The 27698-nt window shown below is 46.3% G+C and overlaps 1 protein-coding gene and 1 long non-coding RNA gene across 2 annotated transcripts in view; one reads left to right on the top strand and one right to left on the bottom strand.

Annotated features, from left to right (window-relative positions):
- The first annotated feature begins 7051 nt into the window (after window positions 1-7051).
- Window positions 7052-27698, top strand: part of LIPI (lipase I) — a 56370-nt gene continuing 35723 nt past the window's right edge. Inside the window, exon 1 of the mRNA XM_066599124.1 lies at window positions 7052-7226. Coding sequence (XP_066455221.1) covers window positions 7160-7226 — 67 coding nt within the window. The 5' untranslated portion in view covers window positions 7052-7159. The remainder of the gene's footprint in view (window positions 7227-27698) is intronic.
- Window positions 19484-21282, bottom strand: LOC136624566 (uncharacterized). Its single transcript, XR_010792350.1, has 3 exons — window positions 21204-21282; window positions 19902-20057; window positions 19484-19822 (listed from the first exon to the last, which is right to left on the bottom strand). It is a non-coding gene; the product is annotated as an uncharacterized lncRNA (long non-coding RNA).

The raw sequence follows: 27698 nt of genomic DNA on the forward strand, positions 1-27698 counted from the left end.
CCGCCATAATCTTGGTAAAGATTCTGGGGGCTGAGGATATCCCGAAGGGCAGGCATCTGAATTGGTGGTGCTCTATTCTTCTGCCCATGTCCACTGCGAACCGCAGGTATTTCTGAGAATCTTTGTGGATCGGGATGTGAAAATAAGCGTCCTTTAGGTCGATGGACGCCATGTAGGCTCCTCTGGGTATCAACTTTATTGTCGAGGAGATGGTTTCCATTTTGAATCTCCTGTATCGGACGCAGGTGTTCAGGTCTTTCAGATTTATTATCGTCCGGTGTTTCCCTCCGGGTTTTTTTACTAGAAAGAGCCTGGAATAATAGCCCTGGGTTTCCTCGTTTCGCGGTACGGGAGATATTGCGTTTAACCGTTGCAAGTCGCGCACGCTTTGCCTTAGTAAATGTAGCTGTTTTTTTGGGGCTCGCGTGGTAATAAATTTCCTTCTGGGGATGGACACTAGCTCTATCCGGTATCCGTACTGTAGGATTTTTGGGATCCATGGGCCCCCGCAGATTACGGCCCATTGATCCGCAAAGCTCCCCAGCCTTGCCCCTACGGGGATGGCGTCAGGGTCTCTGCTTCGGCTCCCCCTGGTGGGGGTTGAAGAGGATATTCCTTCCTCTGCCCCCCTTGGGGTAACTCCAGCGGCCTGTCTTGCCCTTGCCTCGGTAGGCCTCGGGCTGCTGCATTGGGGCCCGGGAAAAGGTCTTCGCTCTCTGTGGCTTTTCCTCAGGGAACCCTTTTTTCCTGTCGGACGCCTTTTCTAGAATTTTGTCTAGGTCCGGTCCGAATAGAAATTGGCCGTAGAATGGGAGGGCACACAATTTGTTTTTCGAGGCCAGGTCGCCTGACCATGATCTCAGCCATAACACCCTTCTGGCTGAGTTAGAGCGGGCTGTGGCCTTTGCTGAGAGCTTGACGGTCTCGGCCGCGGCGTCCGCTAGGAAGTTAGTTGCCATGCGCAAGATGGGAAGGGAGTTAAGGATCTGATCTCTTGGTGTTTTGTTGGTCAGGTGTAGTTCCAACTGCTCTAACCATACCCCCAGGGTCCGCGCCACGCAAGTGGCTGCGATCCCTGGCCTAAGGATGTTTGCCGCTGCCTCCCATGATTTCTTTAGGAGTCCCTCTGCCTTGCGATCCATGGGGTCTTTTAGCTGTGCGGCATCCTCAAAGGGAAGAGTCGTCCTCTTGGCTACCTTGGCCACCGGGACGTCTACTTTAGGTATTTCGTCCCAGCTTGCGCAAGCTTCCTCTTCCAAGGGGTATCTCCTTTTTACGCCTCGAGTGGAGAAGGAACAGAGATGTTTTTGTGGACCGGGAAGGTATGTTTACGCCTCTCCCCAAGTCCACCGAATATTTCATCCTGTAGAGTCCGCGGCTCTTTGGGCTGTTCCATTTTTAATGTAGCCCTGACTGATTTAATTAATTCCGTCAACTCGTCTTGATGGAACAAATATTTCCTGTAGTCCTCCTCCTCTGAGGACTCCTCGGCCGCCTGTTCCTCTTGCTCTGATCCGATGGAATTCTCGGAATCAGAAGGCTCCTCGGGAACATACGCCTTTTTCTGGCGTTTTGCTGGCGGTGCCGGCAGTGACGTTAGAGCTGATCGAACCTCCTCCTTCACCAGCTTCCTAACGTCATCCAGGAATCCCCCCGATTCCTCTCTGACTAGCCTAGCCACGCATGCCTTGCATAGAGGCCTCTGGTACGTGGCTGGCAGTCTCGTCCCGCATTCCACGCATTTTCGCAGTTTTGTTCTGGGGGGGGATGTCTTTTTTATCCCCCTGACAAACAAAGCATTTTTGCGGGTAAACATGCAATTTTTCCATATACAACATACTGGATATTTGCATTGTATTTTTGCCGCACTGGCTACTTACGGCCGCTGAGGCTGAGGTTTCAGCTGTCTCTGGGGCTGGAGCACTCATCTTTATACCAGTGCTGCAGACACCCTGCGACCTGTAGTGCTGGTGTTCTGGCTTCTCTCAGGTTCCTATTTGAATTTTCGCGCTCCTGCGCTAAGCCCCGCCCCCTCCGCTCCTAATGCAGACGCGATGACGTCATCGCGCTGGACGTGAGATGTGGCGCCCCGCCCCCTGCCGTCAAAGGGCTCCCTGGAGCGCCGCGCTGTAATTTCTGCCGGAGGACAAGGGGGACTGAGGCTCCCGCTTTGAACCCCCCATGGGCCGCCGCGGGAGGAACCTGGCCCGGGGGTTACCACCCCATGTGGCGTCCTGGGAGTCGTCTGGCTGCGAAGGGATGACAGGGTGAGCCACTGCCTTCCGATCCGCCTGTATACTTTCGCTGGCTTCTCCACCAGCTCCTCTCAGCGATCCTGCCTCCTGGCAGGACAGGAAGACACTGAGGAAAGTGGGGAAGGGGGGGAGCTTTTAACCTCTCAGTATGTTCCTGTCCTACCAGGAGGAGGCAATCTCAGTTGGTGCTGTCGTGGAGACGACTGGGGGAAATTAGCATTTTGCCTCTGTTTACCGTTTTTTTTTACGCTATTTGCCGTACAAAATAAAAAGCATGTTCAACTTATTGTACGTGTCGTTACGGATGCGTCAATACCAAATATGTAGGGTTTTCATTTTTAACCTTTTTTTATGTTAATAGAAAAAGCAGAAAAAAAGGTTTTTTTTAACATTTCTTTTTTTACATTTTTCTCCTCTTTTTTTTTTTTTTTTACACTATTTGAGTCCCTCTAAGGAACTTACATCACAGCCCTGATGATCGCTGTGATAAGGCATGGTAGGGCTACTGCCCTGCCACGCCTTATCGCTTATACAGCGATCATAGGCATTGACACTGCAGGACGCCAGTTTCTGGCGTCCTGTTGCTATGGTGACAGGCCGGGCTCTCGCGATGACATCGCGAGTGCCGGCCGGAGACACAGAGGGCGTGCGGTCCCTCTGTGAGCTCTTTCCCTGCCGCGATCTAGGGTTTAACAGTGGGGGGCGCATCTCCGATGCCCCCCGCTGTTGCAGCGGGAAGCCGGCTGTGACTGACAGCCGGCTCCCGCTATGGGATAGCACGAGGTCAGTCATGATTTCGCGCTATCCCGATGACATAAGGGTACATCATTTTGTGGGAAGTACCAGCTTGCCATGATGCACCCTTACGTCATAGGGCAGGAAGAAGGTAAAAAAAAGTGTGTTTGAATATTTAGTATCCGGTTTACCTTAAAGAGAAAATAAATAAATAAATAAATAAATAAATAAATAAAGGTGATTAAAGAGATATAGGCACCCCAAAATGGGAATAGTAAAAACTGCAGCTCACCCCACAAAAAAAGCTCACACAGCCCAATAGCCGAAAAAAACTAAAAAGTAACGAGTCTCACAATATGGCGATGGAAAGCAATTTTTGTTTAAGAAAGAATTGCATTTGATTTTTAAAAATAAAAAAGCAACATTAAAAATGTAAATACATTTGGCATCACCGTAATCCTACTGTATGGTGCACATTGTAAAACTAAACCCACCAAAAATGGCGCAGTTGCATTTTTTTTCTTCCTACTTTGTGAATATTTTTCTCGACGTTATACAGAACATTAAATTGTACCTTTAGAAAAGGCAGGTCACCCCACAAATAACCCTATAGCCCTCATACAGCTATGTCAATGGGAAAATTCAGAAGTTATGGCTCTCTGGACGGAAAAAAAAAGAAAAATCTCTGACTGTAAACGTGAAGTCCGATGAGCGGTTTTTGTGCGCAAAAAAAGCTTGACGAATAGCACCATTGGTTCCCTATGTAGTGTTCATATGTCCATTTTTTTACAGGCGCAAAATCTTTGCACCTGCAAAAGATACGGCATGCGTGCAGCGGCAAGGTCCGTTCTGCGCATAAAGTTTCTCCACAGGGAGTCCCCTCTTCACTGAACACTGTGACAGCACTGTCACTGTTCAGTGATAATGGGACTCCCGCGAGGACGAAAGGCTCTCCTGCCACAGCTGTGGCAGAGGATTGCGATGTTCTCCCATTGCCTTCAATGGGGCCGGCACTGCAGCTGGCCCCATTGAAAGGAATGGGATACAGGCAGCCCCTGTAGTGATTTTCGGGGAAGGATTTGAAATGTAAGCCCTTCTCTGAAAATTATCCCTAGCTGGTGTAAAAAGATGCAAAAAAAATATATACACATCACCTCTCTGCCACTGTGAAGCTCTTTCTCCTGCTAGGGATTTAAAAATCCCTGCCTCCTGAAAGGGCTGTTTTTGATTGGCTGAGCGCTCAGCCAATCACAGGCAGCACTCAGCCATTCATAGAATTCAATTTCACATCAAAATCTGCATTTAAATATGTGGATTTTGTTGTGAATTTCTGTAGCAGCAAATTTCTTGAAAGGTCCCTTATAAGGGCCTGTAATTCAGGGCGAAATCAAAAATTTCTTTAAAAAAATGTTTTTGGCGCAATCATTTACACTGGAAGAATTCTTATCTATCATGTGATGCAGTGATGCCACGGGAACCTGCTGTACTTTTAACCATACTTTTAGAGAACTTCTGACGTGTCTAAAGCTTTGATTCGTGGGAGTCCTGGCGCTGAGAACGCCAATGATTGCTATCATGAAGGGGTAGAAGCAGTCAGTGGAGCGCTCTGTCCCTTCGGCTGTGATCATCAGTCCTTGGCTCTCTGCTTTAGCTGAAGATAGACTCATAAAAGTCCCCTGATATATGTTGATGTTCATTGTGTTACTATTTGTTACGATGTACAAATTTTGTTGCCATTGAAATTACCAAGATTACAGTAGATTATGGAAAACATTGGTTCTTTTACAGTTCTCTATGACTACTTGGAAATTAAGGTTAGTGTAGAAAGAGAACAAAGCCAACTAGTCATGAAAGATTTTGAAAATGTAGACTATCATCTCTTCTGACTTGTCTATTTCAGTAAATACTTGTATTACCCATGAAATAACATTTCTGGAGCATCACGCAACATTGAACAAAGCTGGCATCTTGGATTTTGTGCAAAGCCATCTGGAAGTGAAGTTGGATGACACTTCCCAAGTCTAGAGTGTTAAACAGTGTCTGCACAAACCATCAGAAGGTGTTTCAATGACATTGGGCTAGGAGTTAGAAGTCCAGCGACCGGTGTTCCATTGACCTCACACCACCAATTTCAAAGGCCATCATGGTTCAGAGCAAGATCGCAATGGAGGTCTATCCTGTTCAGTATTGAGTCACGCTATTGTGGCATAATGTACAGTAGCCGGACCCCTCTAGTGTTCATTCCAGGTACACTAACATAGTGATACACATAGCATAACACTAGTGATATTGATTTGGTCATAAAACTTGTCTCTCATCATGCACATCTGGGACATCATTGCTCGGCAATTGCAAAGAGAGCTGTCAGCAGTGCATCTTGATAGTTTGCATGCCCGGCCCTCTGTCACATCTCCTAACAGCACCATAGCCTAATTTATGGTATTGTGGGGAGTTGACAGGTGCAGATTAAAGGCACACCAGACTGAATCATTGACCAAATAAAGCCATTAAAAATGCCAGTAGAGTAGATTAGGAAAATTGCACTCCTTCCCCCGCAAACCCTATAATTAATTAAATGCTAAATTGCTTTCTAATTAAAGAGATTTAAGCATGTTTTAAAAGGAACAGATACAGGCAGAATAAATATTTACTCTGGTGCCTCGCTTTCCTTTTCTTCTCCATTTGGCTCAGACCATACTGGCAATTTCTCCTGAAGACTGCAGAATTTGTTGCTGAAACATTTTTGCCAAGAGTGTAGCAAGAGTGAGTGTAGAAGTAGTAGTTGTATCTGGGCCCTGGAACTTGATAGGGCCCAAAAGCCCTGCAGTCAGAAAAGAATACACCTGTATTATAAATGCACTGGCTTCCAGATCGGATCCTAAAATCCTGCCCCAAAATTATTACATACCCCTTATCCAACCCCAGAATTAATACAGATTCCAGATCAAACCCCATAATTAATCCAGACTAGAGATGAGGGGGCATGCTTGGTTAAGGCAATTACTCGAGCAAGCATCGCTTTTTTTTCGAGTAACTGCCTACTTGTCCGAAAAGATTCGGGGGGCGGTGGGGGGGGGGGGGGGGGGGGGGCGGCAAATCTTTTCGGACGAGTAGGCAGTTACTTGAAAAAAAAGCGATGCTCACTCGAGTAATTGCCTTAACAGAGTGTGCTCGCTCATCTCTTATCTGGACTCCTCAATCAATCCCAAACTAATACTGGTCCCAAGATTAATACAGACCCCATAATTAATAAAGACTCCAAGATCGGAACCCCATATATAATAGACACTCCAGACCAGTTCAGACCCCATAATTAAAAGAGACCCCTATATCTGACCCAATAATAAATAAAGCCCCCCTCCCCTTTCAAACCAGACCACAAAAAAAAAAAAATTAATTACTCATTTCTCTTCTGCTGCCGCCACTCTGTGAATACCTTGTGTGATGCCACTCCAGTCCTCTGGGTCCTCCTCTACTGCGGGCGCTGTGCCATATAACAATGCTGATTCACATTACATCTTGATGTGGGCATCATCAGAACTCAGTTCAGCGTCAGAGGAGGACCAGTTGGGATCAAGGACAGAGGGGGGGGGGGGGGGGGGGGGGTCATACAAACCATGTTCCCCGGTTCCCGGGATTCCTTTAACCATGAGCGCTTCAATCACTGATGGAACTGCTGATTGTATAGAATGTAAAGGGTCACAAAAAAAACACAAAAACCTACCAATACATTTTTCACACCCCTCTGACCTGTAGCGAGGCGGCACCCCAGACAGTCACCTACCCTTGTTACCCCTCATCCCAGATTGATAGAAACTACCTGTTACTACATAGCACCCTCCGGAATACTATGACACCTTCAGGAATTGTTTCCCAGTGACAATTCCATATGAACACCCATAAAAATCTTTACTGTAAAGTAGAAATACAGGTTCTGCAGCAGCCGTCTGATTCCAGACACTTTATGGTTAATTAAAGTTGCAAAGAATCAGCTGTCTTGTAGCTGCCTATCCCTGGTGGGGAGGAGTCCAGGTACCTGCACCTAAGGAGCTGTCACCTGAAGGCTCAGCACTTCCTGCTTGTCACCCTGGGTGCACAGATCAGGACTGGGAGTCACTTCCAGGGCTGTTCTGCTCCCTGCTCCTTCATGACCCCCGAGAGCTGCCCCTATGCTGCTGAGGTTGTGCCTGGGTCTCTGCTGCCTCCTCCTCTGTCAGATCTGCTCTGTGACACCTGGTAAGGATCGATACTTTGTATCACTTGAGCTTCACTCTTTCTTCACAGCTTTGGAGTTATTATAACTTTATATTGTAACACTGTTTCATTGTGGGATTGTATCATAAGCAGTTCTCTAATACTCTCTATGTCTTATTGTTGGAATGACCCCATCACCAGGCAGACCAATTTTCAACTGGATGCCGTTTTTGGTGGCTTGTACAGAATTATTGGGCTTATGAAGGGCTATCACTGTCCGTAAGTAAGTGGTCCAGTCGTGGAATAGACTACTGTCTGCATATTCTACATTCCTTTGCACTGGGGTACTTTCCTGCAGGCATAGGTTGTATGCTAGGATTTATTCACATGGGCAAGTGCGAGATGTACCTGACTCTGGCGCAACTTGCTTCAGATAGCACACAGTCACACATCCGTGTGCTCCCCGATCTGCATGGACACTGCACCTTGCACATCCTATTCTAGTCCCTTATATGGACCAGAATACGGCATGCAGGAATTCATTTTTCCCTTTTGACACTGTTCATTAGACCATGTGAAAAAGCACTTCATACACTATAATGGGTCCGTGAAATACACAGGCAGCACATAGACAGAAAACACGCCTGTGTTAAGTACTCAGTGAATGTTTTTTTTCTAAACGCAATAAGGACCAAGCACCGTAAATATATAGTAAAAATACAATGTGGGATTAAAGCGTCTGCTCCCGCAATCTAGCAGGAGCAGGTTGGATCTTTGGATGTCAGTGACAGCCGAGGACCCGGAGGAGAAGACAGAAGCTGAGTGCTATGTAGCTTGTAAAGGTTAAAAACAATCAGCGCTATATGGTAAATAGATAAAGTGGAAGTGCCGTTTCCCCTATTTGACCCGGTGATTATGTGATCACTGGGTGCCCCCTGACATGCCAATGCTGCTAGGTCTTAGATCAGCTCTGGCAGTGGTTACTGTCACTACAATGGGATGTTTTTCCCTGTACCTGGGGCTCCTATGGATGCTGCTCCTGTGGGTGCCCCAGCTACAGTGGAAAAGTTTGAAATAAAGAGACAATGTGAATGCCCCCAGTAGTCTTATATGAAGTTCTGGGGGACTGAGATGTTAAAAAATAAGTTGTTTTTTACCCCTAATAAAACAAAAACAGAGACAGACAAAATTCAGTTAAAAAAAAAAAATGATATTAAAAATAGCCCCATGTGTCACGAAAACAAAAAATAAAGGAAGCAAAAATGACTTTGGTAGCTGAATGGAAAAAAATAGGGCCAGAAAACATACGTAAACTCCCTAAAAAGTGCATGGTCCTTTAGGCTTGCAACATCCTGGTCCTTAAGGGATTAAAAACTAAGGGCCTATTCACATTAGCATCAGAACTTCCATCGCTGAATTCTGTTAATCAACAGGATGAGACAGCGCCATTTCATCTTAGAAAATGCTAAACGGAAACTGAACCGACCTCGTTATAATCAATGGGATCCATTTGGCGCCTCTTAGTTCCATAATAGGACGGTTCCATTCGGCTACTGGGTGACATTTACCTGTTCCCATAGCAGAGCAGGAAGGTGGAAGCACCAGTGTGAACAAGTCCTAGTACAGTATACAGTAATGTGTGAGAAGGGGTTTCACCAAGATTACTACGTATGCCCTGTCCACAGGGGGTCGATCATGGGGGTTCGTGTCCTTCATCCTTATCACTGAGGTTACTGCACTCCCTGCAGTGAGGAGACTGAATGCAGTGCTGGTCTCATAAGCGCACTGACGCTCCGTTCATTTTCTATTTCCCTTAGCCCCATCGAAATGAGTGGAATTCCGACCCTGCATGCTCGGCCAGCACTCCATTCATTCTGATGTTACTGCGGCGATAGAAGCGACATCACAGTGGCAGGCAAAGGGGGGCACTGGAGCCCTGTTCTCAAGTTCAGCGGCGGTCTTTACAGTGAGACCTCCGCCGATCAGCAAGTTATCTAATCGATTAGTACAACCCTTTTAATTGAAGGGGTTATCCTATGAAAATCATTTACCAGCTAGGACTAATCACTGTGGGTCCAACCGCTAGGACGCCCAGGTACCATGGGAATGGTACACCATGAGTCTACCATGTGAGATCACCGCTTCATTGACTTCTACAAGGCTCTCAGAGGTAGCTGGGTACTGCGCCCACTTATCTCCATAGATGGTAAATGGAGGAGTGGTGAACAGATGTCTTGCAATAACAGGACGCTAGAAGGTCTGCATAGGTGGATCTCCATTTTGGGGCCAAGAAGGGGTCCCCAGGCTTTGAAATTTATACGTCCTAATAGGGTATATGAACAATGGGTGCCACCTTGGCACAAAGCTTTAATGGCTTAGTTTTCTGTGGCACTGTAGTGATGCAATGTTTGGCTTCACTATTCCTATGTGCAGCCTGATTCGGAGGATCCAGGAAATTGACCCCCTGCGGCTGCCCTGTAATTGCTCGTGGTGGACACTACGGTTGACGTATACGCTGGGAAATTTTTTCCTCCAGTGCGACAATAAATTATCACTAGCCAGAAGAGCGTCCTTTCACCTTGCGGTATGTTTGGTCAGTAGTTTTCTGCTTCTACGACTGGTATACTCATGGCATTGATGACTACACATCAGTACAGTTGTGAATATATCTGACAGCTGTGTCTGCAATCACCAGCGCCAGCCACTACACAGGGTGGGCAGCATCCGACTGCTGTGTGTTGTGGCGCTGACAGTTGGTGCCCGAACAGCGGACGCCAGGCGATCAGCTATTGATGACCTATACGTAGGATCAATAATAATTGCCTGGACAACTCTCTTAAACCCCTGATGCTTTTGGGCGTACATACACCTTCCAGCATCGGGTCAAACCCACTACATACAGTAATTGTACTGACCCATGGATTAAAATTGTCATTTTTGGCACAGCGTGTACACCATTAAACCAGTACCCCCACAAAGATAGTGAAATTGCATTATTGTCACCATTTCACTCTACACAGAAATTTGTAAAAGTTTTTCAGTACATTAAATAGTAACAATAAAAAAATAACAACTCGGCCCGCAAACAACAAGTCCTCCTACTGCAACCCTACAGGCGAGCTCCCTCCATGTTTTTCGGTTTTGCACTGCCTCTTTCAGCTGTGTGATATCCATGCCAGTATCAGCTCTGACAGTATCAGACATTGTGTCCTTTGACGACCGGGTCTTCTTTTGCCGCTGATTTGTTCAAGCATTATAGATTTTTCTAGCGACTCTACTCGCATTACATGGCTAAAATAAGAGTCCGAGTCCGGTCATCTTTCCCTCCAGTGGTATATCGGGTCTTCAGCTACGTTGATGGAAGAATAAAAAAAAAAAAAAAAAAAGTTATTTTTTAAAAGTGGGAAGGAGAAACTGAAAAACAAACACAGGGCCGCATTCTTAACCCCTTAACGACCGGCCCATAGACTTTTTACATCCTAGCTTGCTGGGCCTTATTCCCTGAGGACGTAGAAATATGTTTCCTGCAGGGATTAAGGCCCTGCAAGCTGAGGATGTGACAGCTCCATGCTGCCGGCTCCCGGAGGTAGCCGGCAACCTGGAGCCGCCATTCCGGACCGTGGATCCCCACCCCGATCACATGATCGTCGGCATTTACCGAATGCAAGCGATCATATAGAAGTTAATAAAAAGTTAAAAAAAGTGAAATATTCAGCTGCCCCGATGGATCGGATCCATCGGGGCAGCTGAAAGTACTCACCCGCCTTCGTCGCGCTGACTGGCGATGTCCCAGCCTCCAGGTCCCGTCGGCGCCTTCTGCGCATGCGCGCCAGACGTCATCCGTCGGGCGTGCGCAATTTAAAATGCTTCTGCTCCCGGCTCCCCACGTGTAGCCGAGAGCAGAGGGATGTCACCGGGAGCTGCTGTATGTGGTTCCCGGTCACATGATCGCTGCTATCCGATGGATAGCAGCGATCATGTAAAGTAAAAAAAAAAAAAAAAAGTTTAAGTTTCATCTCCCCTCACGGATCATATCCGTGAGGGGAGATGAAATAACGTACCTAAGGCACCGCATTTATCCGTGGACTTCAGCACGGCTTCTGCGCATGCGCCCTCTGCCAAGATGGCGGACGCATGTGCAAAAGGCACAGATTGCCAAGGTAATTTAAAATCTCGTTGCTCCTGGCTACCAAATGTAGCCGAGAGCCTGGAGATTTCACCGGGGCCCACAAAACGCGGTTCATGGTCACGTGATCGTCGTTTTCCAATTGAAAACGGCAATCACGTAAAAGTAAAAGAAGTGAAAATTTCACCTCCAATCACAGATCAGATTCGTGAGGGGAGGTGAAATTACTTACCTAAGGCCGCTGGTGATGTCCCCCGATGGGATCTTTATCCACAGACCTTTCCCCAACTTTGGAGCATGTGCCCATTAGCAAAATGGTGGACGCAAGCGCAAAAGCTGTTGAGGGCCCTGGAAATTCAAAGTCTCCTTGCTCCTGGCTACTAAATGTAGCCAAGAGCCTGGAGCAGTGACCGAGGGCCGCAGTGAATGGTTTCCTATCACCTGATCGCCGTTATCCAATAGATAATGGCGATTACGTAAAATTTAAGACAGTTGAAGTTTGATGCGCCTTTCGTTTTGAGCCCCGTTGTGCATACAGACATAATATTAGGGCCACAATGGGTATGTCTCTGAAAACGGGACAAAAGGGGGTATCCATTTTGGGGTGAACTTTTTCATTCTTATGTACGCTATACAAAAAAAAAGGTTTTTAAAATGACACAATTGCCAAAAAAATTAAAATCGTAATTTTTTCCATCTGCTTTGCTCAGATACATTCAAAAACTGTGGGGTTAAAATATACAGTACACCCCTAGGTGTATGCGTTAAGGGGTCTAGTTTTCAAAATGGGGTCATTTGTGGGGGTCCTCTGTCGTTTTGGCTGCTCAATAGCTCTACAAGTGGGCAATGGGGCTTAAAACGCCTTCACGCAAAATGTCTGTTCTAAAAGCCACTGGCTGCTCCTTTCGTTTTGGGCCCCGTTGTGAATACGGACATATTTTTAGGGCCACAATGGGTTTGTTTCTGAACACGGGACAAACAGGGGTATCTATTTTGTGGTACACGTCTTCATTCATATGGGTGCTGTACAAAAAAAAAACGGGTTTAAAAGTGACATGATTGCCAAAAAAAATGAAAATTGTAATTTTTTCCTTCTGCTTTGCTTAGATTCATTCAAAAACCGTGGGGTCAAAATGCGCAGCACACCCCTAGATAAATTCATTAAGAGGTCTAGTTTTCAAAATAGGGTCATTTGTGGGGGTTCTATATCGTTTTGGTCCATCAAGGGCTCTACAAGTGGGCAATGGGGCTGAAATCGCCTCCAAGCAAAATGACTGTTCTAAAAGTCACCGTCTGCTCTTTTCGGTTTGGACCCTGTTGTGCATACGGGCACAAGATTAGGGCCACAATGGGTATGTTTCTGAACACAGGACAAACGGGGGTATCCATTTTGGGTGCAAATACGCATTTTCATGTGCATTATAAAAAAAAAATCCCATCTTTTAAATGGCATATTTGCAAAAACATGAAATTTTATTTTTTCTCCTCTAAATTGCATTAATTTCTGAAAGAAATCTGTGGGGTAAAAATAGTCATAACCCCCCTCAGTGAATACATTAAGGGGTGTAGTTTTTAAAATGGGGTCATTTGTGGGGGTATTATTCTGACTCCTATGAGCCTTTGTAATCTTGGCTTGGTGCCGGAAAATAAAGTGTTCCTCAAAATGCTGAAAATCAATGTTAAATTTGCACGTCTCGTAAATGGTTAAAAAAAAAAAAAAAGGGAACTTTTCGTAATGTGCACCCAGAATAAAGTAAACAGATGTACAGTATGTTTGCACATATTTGAGGTATCGCAGTTGAAAATGTGAAAAAAAAAAATGAACATTTTTTCAAAATTTTCCCAATTTTGGTGCTTTTAATAAATATACACAAATTCTATCGGACTCTTTTCACCACCTAAATGAAGTACAACATGTGGCGAAAAAACAATATCAGAATCACTTGGATATGCAAAACCTTTACAGAGTTATGCTATGTCAAAGTGACACTTGTCAGAGTTCCAAAATTTGGTCTGGTCATTAAGGCGCAAACAGACTTGGTCACTAAGGGGTTAAGGGTTTAATATAGCATCAACTTACTATAGCACTTTGCAATGAAGATAAGCAGAAAACATACGAAAATATGCAATAGCTCCTCATTCAGACAACTGTAACAGATGAATTTTTAGCTTTTGTATGGATGCCGTCCAAATAAACGAAGTCTATTCATACAATTAGACCCTGGAGAGACCACCCCACCCCAGAGAATATATACTTGTCACATCCAATCAGGAGACGCTGGAGCCAAAGACTCACAGGACCTGCCTAAATGCAAAGGGAGAACCTGACCACGTACCTAGGCCACTAGCAGACCCTAAGTGGGAAGAGGGAATACCACAGAGAACAAGATATCAACCTCAGTACTTAGCTTAATGAAGAATCAGGAACCCAGGAGATCCAGCACCAACCACTAACTTCCACCAGTCAGCTGAATTTAACAGCAATGAGCCAAGTGCAAGGCCAGGTTAAATAGTCCCCCCAAATTATCCACAGGTGAAACCAAGCAAGTCTCACCTAACACCACTCCTACCTGAGCCAGAAGATGAAAAGAAACAAATACAAGACCTGAACCAGATTACAAGGAAGGAACAGATCCCAGAACCACCGCAGCAATACTATACAGCTGTTCTGTAGGCTGAGGCTCTCCAGCTATTATGGAACTACAACTTCTAACATGTTCACTAGGCGTTGTAGCTCCTCAACATCAGTAGTCACCAGTTACAGAACATGGATCATGAGGATCGTACATTGCACTGCTCAGTCAGTGTACATCAGCCTGACTAAGATGGTCAGTTTTCTGCACATACGGGCCAAAAGACAACCCTTGTCCATGGCATATGATAATGATAGGGTGGGGCCCCCTGCTCGGGACGCCCTTTATGACCCAGGACAGAGAGATGCTCAGTAAGAGTAGGAGGACCTTCCATCATCCTCTTATTGTGGGATAGCCATTCATCTGAATAACTGTCCTTTAGCACAAACTTAGGGTGCATTCACACGAACGTATATTGGCTCGGTTTTCACGCCGAGCCGATATACATCGTCCTCATCTGCAGGGGGAGGAGGATGGAAGAGCCAGGAGCAGGAAATGAGCTCCCGCCCCCTCTTTGCCTCCTCTCCGCCCCTCTGCACTATTTGCAATGGGGAGAGGCGGGACAGGGGCGGGGCTAATTCGGGGAACTTAGCCCCGCCCTCACCCTGCCTCCTTTCATTGCAAATAGTGCAGAGGGGTGGAGAGGAGGCAGAGAAGGGGCGGGAGCTCAGTTCCTGCTCCTGGCTCTTCTATCCTCCCCCCCCCCCCCTGCAGATGAGGACGACGTATATTGGCTCGGCGTGAAAACCGAGCCGATATACGTTCGTGTGAATGCACCCTTAGGTCTTTTTTCAGTCTAACATACTATGTTACCAAGTCCATCCAGTTCAGCCTACTCCCCCGCGCCTCCCAATGTTGATCCAGATGAAGCCCCCAAAAAAACAATGAGGTAGAAGCCAATTATCCCCATTTAAGTGAAAAAATTCCTTCCTGACTCCAATCTTGCAATCGGAATAATCCCTGAATCACCGACCCTTCTGAAGTAATCAGTGATATAACATATAATAATGTGACTCGACTGTGTATAATATGGGGTGTATGAGGAATCGGTCATATGTGAGTGGTAGACGTCATACAGTAGATTGCCTAATTGTATGGGGTGGAGTAAGGGGCTAAGTTCACATAAGTGCTTTTGGGAATTCCAGCTGTTGCAGCAAATTACTTCAGGGACAATATGTTATAGTAGTAAGTGACATTTGCAGCATGGCGCCCCCCGACTGTTGGCTTTTGTGGATTATTTTTCTGCATTGACTTCAATGGCGAAATTTATCAAAATTTCCATGCAGTATAGATAGCACCGCAATGATTTCCAGGGGCCTAGCGGAGTCACATGGTGTGCATGAGGGGTACAAAGGCTCCTCTACTATGTTAGAAGATGCCAGGATTATAATTGCCACATTCTATACAAGTAGGTACAAATGTAGAATCCTGCCAGGAGCTGCACGTTCTGGCCAACGGGCACACCGCCCAACTTTTGAACAATAGAGAAAGAACATGCAAAACCCAGAATACGGTGCACAGATTGTTACACAAAGACTCAAGTCGGAGTCGAAGCTTAAACCTGGCTTCTCTTTATTAATATCCAGTGAATAGAATGCATTTTAGGGCCATTAGCCCCTTCATCAAACAGCGCTAGACTGGCCACAATATGGAAGACTGACCTAATAGTTGCCAGTATAGAGGAGAGGGTCCTGAAACGCGTTCTAATCGCTGGTCATTAATAAAGAGAAGTCAGGTTCGAGCCTGGACTCCGCATTGTGTCTTTTTGCAACGGAATTGTGTGCCAAATTCTGTTTTTTGCATCTACTTTCTCTGTGGTCTTCCTCACTCACTTTCACTAGTGTTGTGATCTTCTAGGCTGGCAGCACATTTATGCTATTATTGACATAACTATCATATTTGCCTTGACCAAAATTACCACCAAAGCAGAGGAACCTTTCGGGGGGCCCCAGCTTTTTCTTAATAACTTGTCAGGTAGGTGAATGTGGATCCACTTGCCACAACCGTTTTGACTTTGAACAATTTGTGGAGGCAGCATCTAGAGAACCTATGTTTTTCACCCTTGACCCCTCCAAGCGGGATACGGTCTTTGCTGCGGGGCCCTCAAGCCATACAGATAGTCTTGGTAATGTGGCTGCTGTTGCTGCACTGGGCTGAAGCGTGGTACTTAAAGGTCTGAACAGGACCATCGTGGAGGAACAGGGGGTAGTTAAGGCTGGCGGCAGGTACTTTTATAATATGTCACCACCGGAAATTAGGGGTGGGGACATAATACAGCAGTGTTGACATTTGGTGATGCCCCCAGCTTCTGATTGTCTGTGGGCACTCTCCGGCAACTCTGTTCTGGCCCCCTGCTCCCCTTCTCCCGCTGCTATGCGCTGGCCGAGTGGGAAATGTGGAGTTGCCGCTCCGGAATTCGCCATGCCATCACTCATCCCTGGCCCTCTTGCTGGTCCCGTCGGCGCTCCTGCCATCAGTCACCCCCGTCCCGTCTCCTGCCATCACTCACCCCCGACCCTCTGCCTGCTCCAGTCAGTGCTGCCACTGTCTAGCACACAGCTGTCACTCACCTCACCCCAGCGCTGTGTCTTCTCCTCGCCTGCTCCTCTCTTCCCTCACGCGTGCAGAGCCTCCCGGGTGCTGCCACTCACCACCCTCCCCTTTGTTCTTTCAGCACGGCTGTGGTGCAGGGGATGACACTGCAGGGAACATTCGGTTACACGGGCCGCAAGGTCCTGGTGGCGGCGCTGGCGGGAATGGGGGGGGAGTTTGTGCTGGGAGGGTTAGGGTTAGTATAACTGTTAGACTTACATTATTAGGTGTAAATGCTTCCATCTTAATGCCGGACGGCTCTCACATGGAAGCATCTACAGCTAATAATGTAAGCCTAACACTGAAACTAACCCCATCCCTAACCCTCCATCCCAGCACAAACTCCTTCCACGCTGCTCTCGGCCTCAGAGCTGCGCTGCGCGGATAACAATGCAGCGAATTAGGAGCTAGGGGCGTGACAGGGGCGTTCCTCTATCTAAGGCCTATCAAACCCCTAGTTTCCTGTGGCATCAAGATACAACAGTACCCTGGGCATATTTTGTATTTCAGCCGCACTTCAGTAGCGGTGAGCGATTCCAGCGACCTCATTGATTGTTGGGTACACAACCCCCTTTGGAGATCTGCACGAGTGGGTGGCCCATTAAATAAGCAGCAGCACGGCCGTAGAAGGGTTGGCAACTAACCCTAACCCTAAACCTAATCCTAACCCTAAACCCTAACCCCCAACGCTAAACCTAACCCTAATCCTAACCCTAAACCTAACCCCCCCGCGGGTCTCGTGAACTAGCACTTGTGCAGATCTCCAAAGGGGGGGGTACCCAACAACCAATGAGGTCGCTGGAATCGCTCACCGTTACTGAAGTGTGGCTGAAATACAATATATGCGTACCCTGGCGGCAGTAACAAGGTTCAGGTTGTGGGTCAGGATGGGCCACAGGCAACAGCGAAATCCAGAGTACAGAGCCGAGGTCAGAGAGCACAGAAATCAGAATGGTCAAAGTAAGGCAAGGGTAAGAACCAGAACAAAGAGAAACAGGGGCTTTGCCACAAATGGTAGTAGGACGTCAATTGCTTAGCATCCACCCTAGGGTGTGGATGCCTAATGTAGGGAGTACAGCAACAGGAGTGGAAGGGGACGAGTTATGGGAATGCGCACTGGCCTATTAAGAGACTGAGCAGGAGTGTGTGTGTGGCCTGCGGTCATTGAGCAGGGAGCAAGCAGAGGAGAATAAAGTACCTGGAGGCAGTACCTGACATACCAAAGAGAGAGCATGGAGGTGACCGCCTGTGGCTGCAGGAGCTGGTGAGCCGAAACGGAAGCACTCTGTGACATAACTTTTGAACAATGAAAAGAGGGACATTTTTTTTCACATTGGGTCACAACCTTTTTATACTAACCCTGTCCCTTTGTGTCCCCCTCACAGCAATAGTGACTCCATGACCCTAGTAGTGCCTCTGTCCAACAATGTCCCCCTTTTATGCAGTCAAATAGAAAAAATAAAAAAAAACGGACTACATTTGTCCACTTAGCATAAAAAAGGTGGCAAAAACACATTTAGGGCTTATTCACACAAATGTATTGTGCAAGCAAACTTTGTGCGCACAATACGCAGTGAACAGAATCCCATTGAATTGGATTTCACTTGCGCATAACAATACTACGCAGCACATATTGAACTGTTTGCAATGAATGGGCGCATGCTTACGTGTCTTTTTGCACACGATTTGCGCACACTGAATGTACAGTGAAACACAGGCGCGTGCAAAAACATGCCGTCCATTGCACGAATACATGGCTCAAATCTGCTCGTCAAGGCGCATATCCCTGTGTGATACTGCTTTTACACGCGTGAATGCTGCTTTTTTTATACACATATTGCCAGTAGACTGCGGGAAAATTACATCACTTGGGCCTCCTTGTGTGCGTTTTTTTGCAGACATGAAAAACCCAGCGAATGCTGATGCAAAATGGATGCTAAAAACATCAAAAATGTGTGCAGCACAAACAGTGAAAACTAGGTTTTTCACGGGAACAAAATTGCATAAGCCTGTGTGAATGAGCCCCTTCAGGTTTTGTAGCAGATTTAACTGCAAACTTTGCTGGGAAAGCAAGAATCTGCTTCAGACCGTGCGGTGTGTTTCCTGCCGCACGTGTTGGAGGTAACCTGACTGTGATGCCATGTACTGTACTTCACCAACCTGCAGCAGACGCACTGTGCGGGGGGCACATGGGTGAGGGCAGTTCCACCAAGCACTGATCTAATGCAGGATTCTGGAGAATTTCACTTGTTCCACAGACTACAAACTGTCCTAATTCCAAAATATGTGTGGAGCTTTAAGGCTATACGACCTGAAGGTTGCTTGTTCAATCCCGCATGGTTCAGGTAGCTGCCTCAAGGTTGACTCCACCTTCCGTCCTTCCGAGGTCAGTAAAATGAGTACCCAGCTTGCTGGGGGGTAAAGATGACCGGGGAAGGCAATGGCAAACCACCTCGCAGAAACAGTCTGCCAAGAAGATGTCACCCTAGGAGTCAGTCATGACTCGGTGCTTGCACCAGGGGACATTGCCTACCTACCTTATGGCAGCCAGACTGACACTTAAAGTCATTTAGCATCTCTGTTTGTTATTCCTGAGTCGTACGGTAGTCTGTGGTCCTCATGAGAACAGCGGGTAGCACGTTGGTGTTATTAACTTGGCTGACACTTGATCACAGCACAGCTGACAGGTCGTGTTCGTATAAGTACTAAATTAAAGCCCTTATTAAATATCAGCAAATATCACATGCATAAAACGGAGAATATCACCGATACTTAAATGCATACTAAGCTGCCAGATGCCCTCTCATGATTGCCGCTTCCTTGTATGTAAACTCTCCCCGTGATCCCGGAGTGCAGCATAAAATCACATGACAAGTTTTCCATGGATGAGTTTTAGTGTAAATTCACATTAAATGGGAAAATCCACCGATCTGAGCGACTTCCAATGAGGCCGGGTCATCGGTGTTTGACTAGCCGGGGCCAGGATGTCAGAAGCTATCAACCTTGTAGGGTTTTCTCATGTAACGGTGTGGAGAGTATATAGAGAATACAGTGATCGGGGAAGAACATTCAGCGAAAAGGGATCCTGTGGATGGAGACAACTCATTGCCAAAAGGGGTCAGAGGAGGATGTCAAGAATCGTTCTGATGACCAGGTGCTGCACATTCAAGCAAACTACAGTCAAAGACAATACTGGTGCTCCAGCTGAAGTGTCAGAATGCAGAACTCATTGTTCCTTGGCACGGATGGGATATAACAATAGGCGACCACTTCAAGTGTCATTGTGTCTAAGAGAAACAGAAAGATGAGACTCCAGGGGGCAAAACAGTGCAAAACTTGTTTCACTGAGCAGCAGAAAAACATCACCTGGTCAGATGGATCCATGTTTCTGTTGCTCTGTGCTGATGGGAGGTCAGAATTTCGCACAAGCAGCATGAATTGATGACCCCTTCCTCTCAGGCCGTGGAGGTAGAGAAATTTTGTGGGGGAAGTTTTCATGGCACATCTTGGATCCTCTGGTACCTGTGGATGGACATCATAATGAATTGCTGTGATTCTGAAGACCAAAGGAGGTCCAACGTGCTACTAGATGGGGGTCTCCAATACAGTGACCACTGAGTGTAATACTGAACTGTACAGACTCTGAGCCCCACTGCACTCTCCATGTGCACAACTCTTCCATGTGCAATGGGGTCTTACATAGTGTTGTCAGAACCTGGCCCATTGGAAGATTTTCCGATCATCTAGAAGACAAATTTAACCCTTGATTTGTATGTAGGCTTTGAGCCTAAGAGGCATCTCTACTTTTTCTGCCCAGTTTTTCCCTGTGAGTGATAATTGTTTCTGTAGTTTATATTTTTGACTATGTTCCTGTTTTTGCCGAGTTGGAGACATTCTGTCCGCTTTATCTCTTACATTTACTGTAGCATTACTTTAAGAAGTAGTTTGAGAACACGAGACGAGTATGATAGAACACAGCAGAGGTGGGGGATTGGCTTTGCATTGACTATTTGTTGACATTCCTTTTTCTCTTTGCACTTTCCCCCTGCAGACAGGGTGTGATCACCAACTGTTTGTACTGGAATGTACGGTAAGATACCGGAATTATGTTATCAGTACTGATCGCAGTGATGGGGCTCCAGAATAGCTGCAGAACAAGTTTAGTCACGGAGTTTACCGAGAGATTAATATATTTTAATAGACATTCCCTCAAGGAATTATTTTTTCATTCTGCTGTATTTTCCTCTCTTATGAACTTACTATACTTTTTGCTATATTTTGTACTATATTTTTGTTTTTGTCCAACTAAACGCTGGGGAAGAATTAAGGGGGCGCAATGATTTTAATTAGGATAGTGATTTGAGGTCGATTATGTATTAACATCTTCTGTATGTGGGAAGATTCAAAGCTACCCTCCAGTTCTGACCAAGTAGAGATTGCAGCATTGCCTCTCTGACCACCTGATGCCTTCTGTGCATTGGCAGTCTAAAAGACATTTGTCCCACTTTGGAACCATCATAAGATCATATAGCATATCGATAAATAATACCACCATAACATATTAGTTTTAGGCCCTGACTTCTCTTCCTTCCAATGGTGCTAATCCTTCACTGCTGTATTTTCTTTACTCTTTGCTCTTTCTGACATGGGATTCATGTTAGTACTCACACTTTTCTTTCCCCACCGCACTGGCTCCTCATTGTCCTTGCTTCCTTCTCTTTCTTTTTCCTTCTCGCTTCTCCTAGACTGCACTCACTTCAACTTCTAGACTCACCAAGCTCCACCCAATTTCTCCTCTTATACTATTACCCAAGTCCAAACCGTGTAGGAAAAATATTACCCAATCACAGGACCTCTATCTTCTTGCTACCTGACCAAACACTCCCCCAGGCTGTTGTTAGGCCCTGCAGAATTCGCAGTTCAAGCTGCCCTTAGGGAAGCATGGGTGTCTGCACTGGAATTAAAGCAACGGATTTGTTTTGTGGACCAGAAAACAAATCACAGCATGCCTCATTTCAGTGTGGTTCTCGCATGGACAGCTTCGATTGAAGTCAATGGAAGCCGTACGATCCGCGGTCTGCCCACAGCCAACGCTGCGGACAGGCTATGGATCTTGCAAGAAAGCAGGAGATTAAAAAAAAAAATCTGTACTGCATATGTCCGTCGGCGAGACATGAGGACCTGCACCGATTCCCACCAGCCTGTGGACACGAGGCCTTAAGTGACCTAAAACCCTATGGGGATGGGAACTTGCTAGTGTCAACTTTATACAGCAGTGAATGTAAAACATAAATTTAATATTGGTCACACACAATAATGAACATAACAGACCCACAGAAGTGCTGTAATACCCAACTCTGGACTACCACACTAGAGAGGAGGAGAGCCAGGGATGATGATTCAAGCGGCACATGTGGCCGCTCACCCTGTTGTGAGACTGACACAAACTGATTATAGTTGCAACAGGCATCAAAGAGGAGAGCAATCGTACAGTATGATATTCTGCCACTATTACACAGTGTGTGGGGGCACAAGGGGCACTGCTACAGAATATGAGGGCAATAAAGGGTGCTATATTACTGTGTATGGAGGCACTGAGAGGGAGCAGCTGGAATGCAAGTTTGTGTACAGAGGCCCTTTAAGGAAGAAATTGCTATGGCGATCTGGGTCTGAATGAAGAAGATAAAGGGAATTGGGCAACTCCTGTTGGAGGAAAAGTCACAAGTGATCACATGAGAGAACTGCACGGTAATCACTATCACTGTGTAGAACTGATATCTGACTATTAAATGGTGAATACATTAGTTAGAGGTATACTGGAACTGAGCCACTTAATTCTAAAAGTTGCCTGACAGATCTGCTGTCTCCACTGTATATATTGTTTTTTTAGGGGAGGGGCATATCGCTGAAAGCCACAGGTAGGCTGTGGCAGAGAAGCTAAATATTACCGGGAAGGAGGGTTGCAGTTTTGCACCAGGGCCCATGAGCACTTGACTACACCCATGCTAACAGCTATGACATTCCTGCAAGCTTATTGTCCAGGCTCCTTGCTTTAACACCACAAACTTCTGCTGACGGCCATAGATTACCTTCACAACAGCCACAACGTCCCTTATGCCTAATGCCTCCATGATAAACACAATGCCATCACTGCTTCATGACGGCCACAGTGTCCCAAGGAGGCATAGACAATTGAAAGAGACCTGGTGTACCTGCCCCGCACTAGTGATGCTACTACCCCAGCTATATGTGTCACAGTCCAGAAGAAAGCTGAACAAATAAACCAGAAGAAGTTTTTTGTATGCGCTGCCAGTGGGAATCATCTTGTTTGCATGTATGGAAATGCCAGACCTCAGGTCTCTTCTGTAGCAGAGCCTGTCAGTGGCTGCAGGCAGCGATGGTGCAGGATAATGAAGGTGCTGATTCTCCAGCTATTTACAAAGCTTGTGGCTGCAGGGTTTCACAGGTGCGCAGGAACAAGCAGGGATTCCCAAGTGCGCAGGAACGAGCAGGGATTCCCAAGTGCGCAGGAACAAGCAGGAATTCCCAAGTGCGCAGGAACGAGCAGGAATTCCCAAGTGCGCAGGAACGAGCAGGGATTCCCAAGTGCACAGGAACGAGCAGGGATTCCCAAGTGCACAGGAACAAGCAGGGATTCCCAAGTGCGCAGGAACAAGCAGGGATTCCCAAGTGCACAGGAACAAGCAGGGATTCCGAAGTGCGCAGGAACAAGCAGGGATTCCCAAGTGCGCAGGAACAAGCAGGGATTCCCAAGTGTGCAGGAACAAGCAGGGATTCCCAAGTGCGCAGGAACAAGCAGGGATTCCCAAGTGCGCAGGAACAAGCAGGGATTCCCAAGTGCGAAGGAACAAGCAGGGATTCCCAAGTGCGCAGGAACAAGCAGGGATTCCCAAGTGCGCAGGAACAAGCAGGGATTCCCAAGTGTGCAGGAACAGGCATATTGCATATCACATTCGTCTGTTTAAGCCCTCAAAGCGCAGCTCCCACTGATTTCAACGATGGCTGCTCCTGTAATGACGAGTGCCGGCCACTACACAGGGGTTGGAGCAGCGGCTTTCACTCTGACTGCGGTGTATCCCGACACTAACAGCCATCACTACCTGGAAAACCCCTTTAAGATCTACTTCTTTTACACAGCTGCATTATATTACAATGTTGCAGTGTAGTTCAGAGCTGTGAACCTGAAGTCTGGGTAGGCTGTGTAAGCTACAGAGGATTGTCTAGAGTTGTGCATTGAACCCTCCGCTATGGACAGAGCTATTTGTTGCTGCATATTTAGTATATAGGCGCTGGATGTGTCAGAACACACGTTGTACAGGGGCGAGAGGAGGCCGGCACCACACTCTTATGAAAGCTAGCTAAGGGAACCTGTCTTTCTTGCCCATAGCAACGAATCACAGAGCAGCTTTCATTTTACCTCAGCAGTATTAGAAATGAAAGCTGCGCTGTGATTGGTTGCTATGGGCAGCAAAGACAGGTTCCTTTAGAAGCTGGGCTCATACAACAATACGGTAATACGCTGCGTAAAAACTGCAACATTTTACCGGCGCAGTGAACTGTCTATCCCCGCGTATTGCTGCATTTTTGCCAGCGCATGAACAACGTATTTTACGCACGCTGTCCTGCAGCGGCTTCCTGGTTCCTTCTCTTTTTAAACTTTCTTCTCATGTTTCCAAGCATCATGCGGAAAAAAAAAAAAATATATATATATGCTATACACACAATATGTATGTACTGCATTGCAAACACATTAATAGAAAACACAGGACAGTGCGCACGTAATACGCGGGAAAACAGAACACGCTGCGTTGTTTTTTACGCATGTAATATACGCAAGTGTGAGCGCAACAATGACAATCAATGTACTTTCATCGAAGCGTTCACCGCATATTATGCACAGGTGTATTGCACGCGTAATACGTAATTCAGATACGTTGCTGTGCGCCCGGCCTGAGAGTGCAGTGCCGCGCTGCTCTTCCGTGGCCGCGCTGTATAAATCCGCTGTAACGCACGCTGCGGCTGATTAACACTAAATTACTACATTTTCCTCCGACAACGTGTTTTATAGGTGATGTGATATAAATTTATTTGCTTTTAATTCCACCTGTGAGGCGTCCTTTATAATCATCAGGGCGTGTGCGGTACATGCCGAACGCTCCGAGAAAACGGCCTCAGAACGCCTTAACCCCTTACTGACCAAGCCTGTTTAAGCCTTAATGACCAACTAAGTTTTCAGGTTTTTTTTATCGTCGCATTCCAGGAGCCAGACGTTTTTAGTTTTGCTGTTGACATGGTCACATGGGGGGGGGGGGGGGGCTTGTTTTTTACTGGCCAAGCTGTATTTTTTAACGGCATCATTTTTGGGTACATATGATGTGCTGTATAACTTTAATTCTTTTTTTTTTTTTTCAGGGGAAATGAGGGGAAAAAAAGAAATTTTCCTATTTTTTGGATTTTATTTTTATTGCATTCAATGTGAAAATGAGTCATGTGACAATATTATTCTCTGGGTCGGCACCAAGTTTATACAGTTTTTTTGTGCTTTGCTATTTTTGTAAACAAAAAAACTATTTTTTAAAGATTTGCTTTTGTGTTGCCGCATTCAAGGCAACAGCTTTCAATCCTCTTAGTGCTGAGGTAAAATGAAAGCTGCTCTGTGATTGGTTGCTATGGGCAACAGTATTTAATCCTCCTAGTGCTGAGGTAAAACGGAAGCTGCTCTATAATTGGTTGTTATGGGCAGCAGTTTTCAATGCTCTTAGGGTGGGTTCACACGAGCGTGTTTTGGTGTGTGCATACGCACGCACAAAAACACGCTTGCATTTACAACAATGCATTCCCTATGGTGTGTGCACATGTCCATGTTTTACAGGTGCGTGCCTGCAAAGATAGGACATGCGTGCACCATAGGGAATGCACGCATTGTTTTCAATGGAGCCGCGGCTGCTGCCGGCGGCTCCATTAAAAACAATGGTCTGCCGGCTCCCTGCATTCTATTTCAGGGAAGGGCTTTACATATAGGCTCTTCCCTGAAAAGGAAAGATTTTAGTGTAAAAAAAAAAAAAATGCAGCCATTCACTTCAATGGAGCCGCTGCTGCTGCCGCTAGTGGCTCCATTGAACACAACGGTCGGCACACCTGAATTGTTTTTCAGGGAAGAGCTTTACATATAAGCCTTTCCCTGAAAATCAAGTAAAAGTGATTTAAGAAACAAAAAAAATACTCACCTCCCTTCAGCTGCCGGGGCACAGCAGCGTCTTCTCCTGCTGTCCCCTGCACTGTGGTGCTGATCTTTCAGCAGGCGGGGATTTTAAATCCCCGCCAGCTGAAAGAGCTAAATGTAATTGGCTGAGGTGCTCAGCCAATCACAGGCAGCTCTCCCCGAATGAATGACAGGGAGGTGAGTATCTATTGTTTTGTTTTTTTAAACCACTTTTACTTGATTTTCAGGGAAGGGGTTATACTCAAAGCCCTTCCCTGAAATCAATTGCCGGCAGCAGAATCCTCTACCGCAGCTGACATGTGTGACAGCTGCGGTAGAGAATTAAAGAATTCCTCTGCGGGGGACTCAGCAGCAGCAGACAGGTAAGTAATTTTGTTTTACACTACTTTTAATTGGCTTTTCAGGGAAGGGCTTATGAAGCCCTTCCCTGAAAAGCCATTGACAGCTGCTGGGGCTCAGCGTTGACTTTTGCCGCTGTCCCCGGCTCTGTAGCGCTGCTGAGCTATCAGCAGCCAGGTATTTAAAATCCCCGTCTGCTGTTAGCTCTGATTGTGATTAGCTGAAGTGCTTCAGCCAATCACAATCAGAGCTACCAGCAGACGGGGCTTTTTAAATCCCCAGCTGCCGATAGCTCAGAACTACAGAGTCGGGGACAGCAGCAGAAGTGACAGCTGCGGTGGAGAATTGAAGAATTCCCTTTGCTGCATCTGCCACAGACGTGGCAGATGTAGCAGCAGGAAATTCTTTTAACTAGCGGGGTTGAAGGAAACATCTGAAGCATGCAGCAGATGTGTTCTTCATACCCGCGGGGGTCACAGCAGTGGCGGAGGGGTAAGTTTTTTTTTTTGTTTTGCACTAAAATGTTTCTTTTTCAGGGAAGGGCTTATATGTAAAGCCCTTCCCTGAAAAAGAATGCAGGGGGCCGGCAGAGCATTGTTTTCAATGTAGCCGCCGGCAGCAGCCACGGCTCCATTGATAACAAGCATGCAGCTGTGTTCACGCGTGTTTTTGCTCGTACCTAGGTGCGGACGTAGGTACACACCTAAGTATGCACCAAAACACGCTCATGTGAACCCACCCTTAGTGCTGAGATAAAATAAAAGCTGCTCTTTATTTGGTTGCTATGGGCAAAAGTATTTAATCCTCCTAGTGCTGAGGTAAAATGAAAGCTGCTCTGTGATTGCTTGCTATGGGCAACAAAAACAGTTTTTTTTTTACTGTTTGTTGATTTCCTGTTAGACAGTGTTGATAAATGAGGGCCGGTGTTCATCAATTTGCTCCTTGTATTGCAGTCTGGGGATCATATCATTTCCTGAAACACAAATTTTCAACGTTCAGTATGACTCTTCTAGTGGGAATAACTTGGAAATAACCAGGAATACTAAATCAAGGACATAGAATCCATTGGCAAAAGCAAATTTGGGTGTTACTTTAGAGTAACCGAGGAATAAAATATGTATACATATAGATGAGCGTTAGATTGTCCTCAGGCTGCATGTACAGATGTCCTTCTGCAGAATGTGCCACCCCTCCCACTCTCCTCTTTTAGGACCTAAAGAATGCTTGCGCCAAGTTTCACGCTTGTACGACACCAGAAAGTTACATTACATAGGGGTGCACTTACTTGTGCAATTAGCATTGAATAATCGAGTTGTGACCCCTTTACTTCTCCCATTTAGGAACTAAAGAATGATCAGCCCAAATTTCATGTTTGTACGACACCAGGAAGTTAGGGAAGTAGATGTGGTACATAACACAGGGGTGCCAATACTTTTGCAATTCGCACTAAATTTCCGAGTCGTGACCCCTTTACTTTTCCTATTAAGACCTAAAGAATGCTTCTGCCAAATTTCATATTTGTACGACACCGGGGAGTTAGAGAATTAGTGGCGAGTCAGTCAGACAGTGAGTGAGGGCTT

Source organism: Eleutherodactylus coqui, chromosome 4 (genome assembly GCF_035609145.1).
Source record: "Eleutherodactylus coqui strain aEleCoq1 chromosome 4, aEleCoq1.hap1, whole genome shotgun sequence".
Classification (NCBI taxonomy): Eukaryota; Metazoa; Chordata; class Amphibia; order Anura; family Eleutherodactylidae; genus Eleutherodactylus; species Eleutherodactylus coqui.